Here is a 4415-nt window from a genome sequence, read left to right as displayed (position 1 = left end):
TAAGGTATTGCAATTCCACGCTTCATCACATCAGGCCTGCAACGGGTTTTTGTTTGGGACTATATTTAGTTAATCATTGCCGGCTTAGGTGGACATTGAAGTGTGGGCCCACATTTATTAATATAGGGTTTGTGAAACTAAAGACTGAAATATTTGCATTTTGTGAATCTATAATTGTTTAATATATGTTCAAAAGTTCAAATCTCATAAAGGTGTGTGTGTGTTTGATTTTTATATGATAGTATGTGAAGTTTATTATCCTTAATCAGTGCTACATAAAAGTACTGGAATGTTGTTACTTTAAGGTGAGTGAAACTCAACATAGGTTTTAAACACGAGAGTGTATTAAGTTATTATTCCTAAGTTACTGGGTTTAACGAACTCAGGGGCCCGTACCTACTTTAGAACGGTATAACTGGGCTACATAAAATGGAGGCACCGCTGGGATCATTTGTTTGAGTTTCTAGATATATTAGTTCAAAGTACTTTTCTGATTGTTATTGTTAATAGACAAGTAAGAGAAAATGCAGCAAACTGAGGTTATCGTAAATAAGCTTAAGAGCTGGTGCCAAGGGGAAGGCATAAATGAGAGCCATGCATTGTTGACAAAAGTTCCCCAAAATACAGAAGTTGCACAAATAGAAGAGACATTGCAGACTATAAAGTGTCTTGGGCGTGTCCGTGTAAGGGGAAGAATGTTGGACGAATCAACAGATCAAATATTAGGGCTTTGTGAGTGCAGGGAGAAACTTAATTCAGACATGCCAAATGAGGTGTTGACTTTAGATGAGTCTACAGTATGGCCTATATTCATTACTGCAGAATCTTCAAGTGCAGATGAAGATTTTAGTGTCAAACTAAATACTCTTTTACAAGCAGAAGGGAAGACTGCAAAGGATGTGCATGCTCTTCTAGCTGGGTCAGAACCCGTTCCCTCACCCACAGAGTCCCTCATTCGTGCTGTGAGTGATCTACTGGACAAAGCAGCTAAACCTGCAACAGAGACTGGAGGATTTCGCCGCCTGCGCACTTTCTCCGGCATAGTGCCTACTCCTGCAGGTGAGGAACAATTTGATCATTGGCTGGAGCAAGCTTACATGATGGTGGAAGTGAGTGAATGTTCGCCAAAAGAAAAACGACGAAGGATAATGGAGAGCCTAAAGGGTCCTGCATTAGAAGTCATCAAAGCAGTTTGCCTTTCTGATCCAGATGTCAGTCCTGAGGAGTGTCTAGAAGCTCTTGATAGTGCATTCGGGATGGCAGAGTCAGGAGATGATTTATACTTTGCTTTTAGACTGATGCAGCAACAGTCTGGGGAGAAGTTGTCAGATTTCCTCCGAAGACTAGAGCGCTGTTTGTCGAAAGTAGTTCAAAGAGATGGCCTTCCTGCCTCAAACATGAACAAAGCTCGGATTGAACAACTGCTTAAAGGCGCAGTGGGCTCAGACCTAATGCTAATTCAGCTCAGGTTGAGAGAGAGAAAAGAGAACCCTCCAACTTTTCTTGAGCTATTGCGTGAAATTCGTGCTGAAGAGGAGTATGAAGCATCTAGAGCTAAGTTAAATCCATCAGTACGTGCAGTCCAACCCAAACCTCAGGTGGACCATAATCATTCTGAAATTCAGAGTCTGAGGGCTGAGATAAAAGAAGTAAAGTCAATGTTCACTGCACTTTCTTCACAACCCCCCCAAGATACTACAGAAAAGCATGACAAAGGTTCAACTGACAGAGAGAGAGACTTAAAGAGCCAAGTCTGGACGCTGAAGTTGTGGCTTTAAAGAAACAAGTTAAACAGCTGCAGCAAAAAGTCAAATCCAGAGTGTCACATCGGGCTGAAACGCCACCAGCTGTCATGGCAGTGCACACTCCAAATAGACGTTCTGATGCGGATGAACGTTTTTGCTACCGCTGTGGAGAAAGTGGACACCTGGTAAGTAAATGCAGAAGTCCTGAAAATCAAAATAAAGTCATCCAGAGGCTTATTCAAGCACTCAAAAAAGCTAAAGCCACAAATGCACAATCTCCTACTGATGAAAGCATTGAGCAGAGTGCTACAGTGAGAAAGAGTGCCGTGGTTAACCTACAACCTGTTGGGCTGCCAGAAGGACTAATAGGGCCACCGTCCTTGGAACCTTTAAAAATTAATGGACAGCTATGTGATGCCCTACTAGACAGCGGTTCCCGGGTGAGCATCATCTTTGAATCCTGGTATAGGAAGTACCTGTCTGACACACCCATTCACCCTGTCAGTAAACTAGACATATGGGGTTTGAGTGATTCCAGCTACCCATATCTCGGCTATGTAATAGTAGATATGGAGTTTCCCAAGAAAGTGACTGGAGCTCCAGCTACTTTGTCAGTCCTAGCCCTGATTTGTCCGGATCCACCTGGTCCAGACCAAACCCCTGTCATCATTGGCACCAATGCAAAAGCCAATCTTCCAAAACGCTTGGCTCAGTTGTGTGAGGAAACACCTGAGATACATGTTCAGACATTAGGAATACACAGTCTTCTGTCAGGAGGTGCAGAAAGAAATTTGGATTTAAAAGAAGAGAATGAAGAGATTGGATATATAAAGTGGGAAGGTCCTGGAGACCTGACATTTCCTGCTGGGAGTACATGTAAAGCATCTTGCAGAGTGGATGTGGAGAAGCCTCTTCCTGATGACATCTTGGTGGTGGAGTCTTCAACTGTAAATCCCCTTCCTGCTGGAGTCTTGCTTCAAGCCATGGTTATTCCAAGTAATGCTGTGGATGTGAACCAGCTGACCTTATTGTTCCAGAATGAATCCTTGCGAGACATAACAGTTACAGCTGGCACTGTTGTGGGATGTCTGTGCGTTACTGATGTTGTCACAACAGTTTCCAAACAAAACACTGTAAATTCAGGATTTGATACAGGTCTGATAAATTTTGGAGAGTCACCTGTTCCAGAACAATGGAAGCAAAGACTTTGTCAGAAGCTATCTGACCGAGCATCTGTCTTTTCTTTGGACGAGCTGGATGTGGGACTCGCTAAAGAGGTGGAGCACACAATTAGACTGTCAGATCCCCGTCCATTTCGAGAGCGATCCAGACGCATTGCTCCTGCAGATATTAATGATGTACGCTGTCATATACAGAAACTGCTAGCTGCAGGCATCATTAAAGAGTCTAAAAGCCCATATGCATCTCCCATTGTGATCGTGAGAAAAAAGAATGGAGATGTGAGAATGTGTGTTGATTCTCGGACACTTAACAGTCGAACTGTGCCCGATCAATATACCACACCCCGAATTGATGAAGCTCTTGACTGCCTCTCTGGTAGTCAGTGGTTTTCCGTCTTAGACTTGAGGAGTGGCTATTATCAGATAGCTATGAAAGAAGAAGACAAAGAGAAACTATGTCTAAGAGACGCAACAATGATCATTCAATACAAGTTTCACAAGTTTCACATGAGGAGTCAACTGAGTCATCAGACTTTGAGTGGGAGTTACCACACCGACCATACCGAACTTATCTGGAGGGAATACTCCAAAAACACAACAATAGACGTGAACACAAAGGGCCTAAGGTTCATATTGCAAGAGACGAGGAACCCTCACAAGAAGCAGACCATATTGTGGAGACGTTAAACCATGATGACACAGCATCAGAGTCAGAACATGAACCTGTATCTAGTGAAGATGACAGGCCATGTCCAAGTAGTTCTAACAGCAGAATGAGTCATGCACATTCAAGACCAAAACGTACCATTAAACCAGTAGTGAGACTTACTTATGATGAACCTGGTAAAGCTAGTGATCAACCCCTCACTATTGTTCATAGAGGTGTTGTCATTAAAATACAGAGCTAAAATGTTGACTACAACCACCCTTCCCAATTTTGAGTTAAGCAGGTGTTCATAAAGTCTGTTGAGGACACCAGACGTTTAGAGGGGGGAGGGTGTAACCCAGTCCAAAATAAAGGTATTTTGTATTGAGTTAAGTTCATGGAAGGTGTAATAATTTAAAATGTATTAAACATGTTTGCTTAAATATGTTAAAATTGTTATGAATAAGTGTTAACAAAAAGCTGTACTTACAGGTACTTTAAGTAATATGGTTAAGTTAAAAGAATTTGGAAAAATGTAGTTAAAACTGTTTCATAGAAAAGTAATCTTCAACATATTTTATTTTGAAGGGCTCATGTTTGAAAGAGGAAGTTGTGTAGAGCAAAGCAACTTTTCTGGTTCGTGGTTGGCTGAGGATCAGGAAGGGATAGGAGAGTAGCGGGAGACACAGAAAAAAGGAGAGAAGAAGAAAGAAAAAAAGAGAGATTAACCGCGCTGAAAAAACGTGGCGGATTGATTAATGAACGAGTGTCTTGCAGATATTTAGACTTTCAACTCGACAGTCTTTAATAGATATCGACTCTACACTCTTTGTTTGCAGCTAC

The 4415-nt window shown here is 41.9% G+C and overlaps 2 protein-coding genes across 2 annotated transcripts in view; both read left to right on the top strand.

Annotated features, from left to right (window-relative positions):
• The window catches only part of LOC106938875 (metallophosphoesterase domain-containing protein 1-like), a 36989-nt gene that overhangs the window by 10785 nt on the left and 21789 nt on the right, over positions 1-4415 (top strand). The window lies entirely within an intron of this gene.
• On the top strand, positions 7-4015 carry LOC106938874 (paraneoplastic antigen Ma1 homolog). Its single transcript, XM_015021064.1, has 2 exons — positions 7-1787; positions 3428-4015. Exon 1 carries the CDS (start codon positions 525-527, stop codon positions 1776-1778), a length of 1254 nt encoding a protein of 417 aa, XP_014876550.1. The 5' UTR covers positions 7-524; the 3' UTR covers positions 1779-1787; positions 3428-4015.

Source organism: Poecilia latipinna, unplaced genomic scaffold, assembly GCF_001443285.1.
Source record: "Poecilia latipinna isolate Pla-1442-1.1 unplaced genomic scaffold, P_latipinna-1.0 Scaffold2716, whole genome shotgun sequence".
Classification (NCBI taxonomy): domain Eukaryota; kingdom Metazoa; phylum Chordata; class Actinopteri; order Cyprinodontiformes; family Poeciliidae; genus Poecilia; species Poecilia latipinna.
The sequence above is the reverse complement of the archived record's forward strand: the minus strand, read 5'-3'. Positions and strand labels throughout refer to the sequence as shown.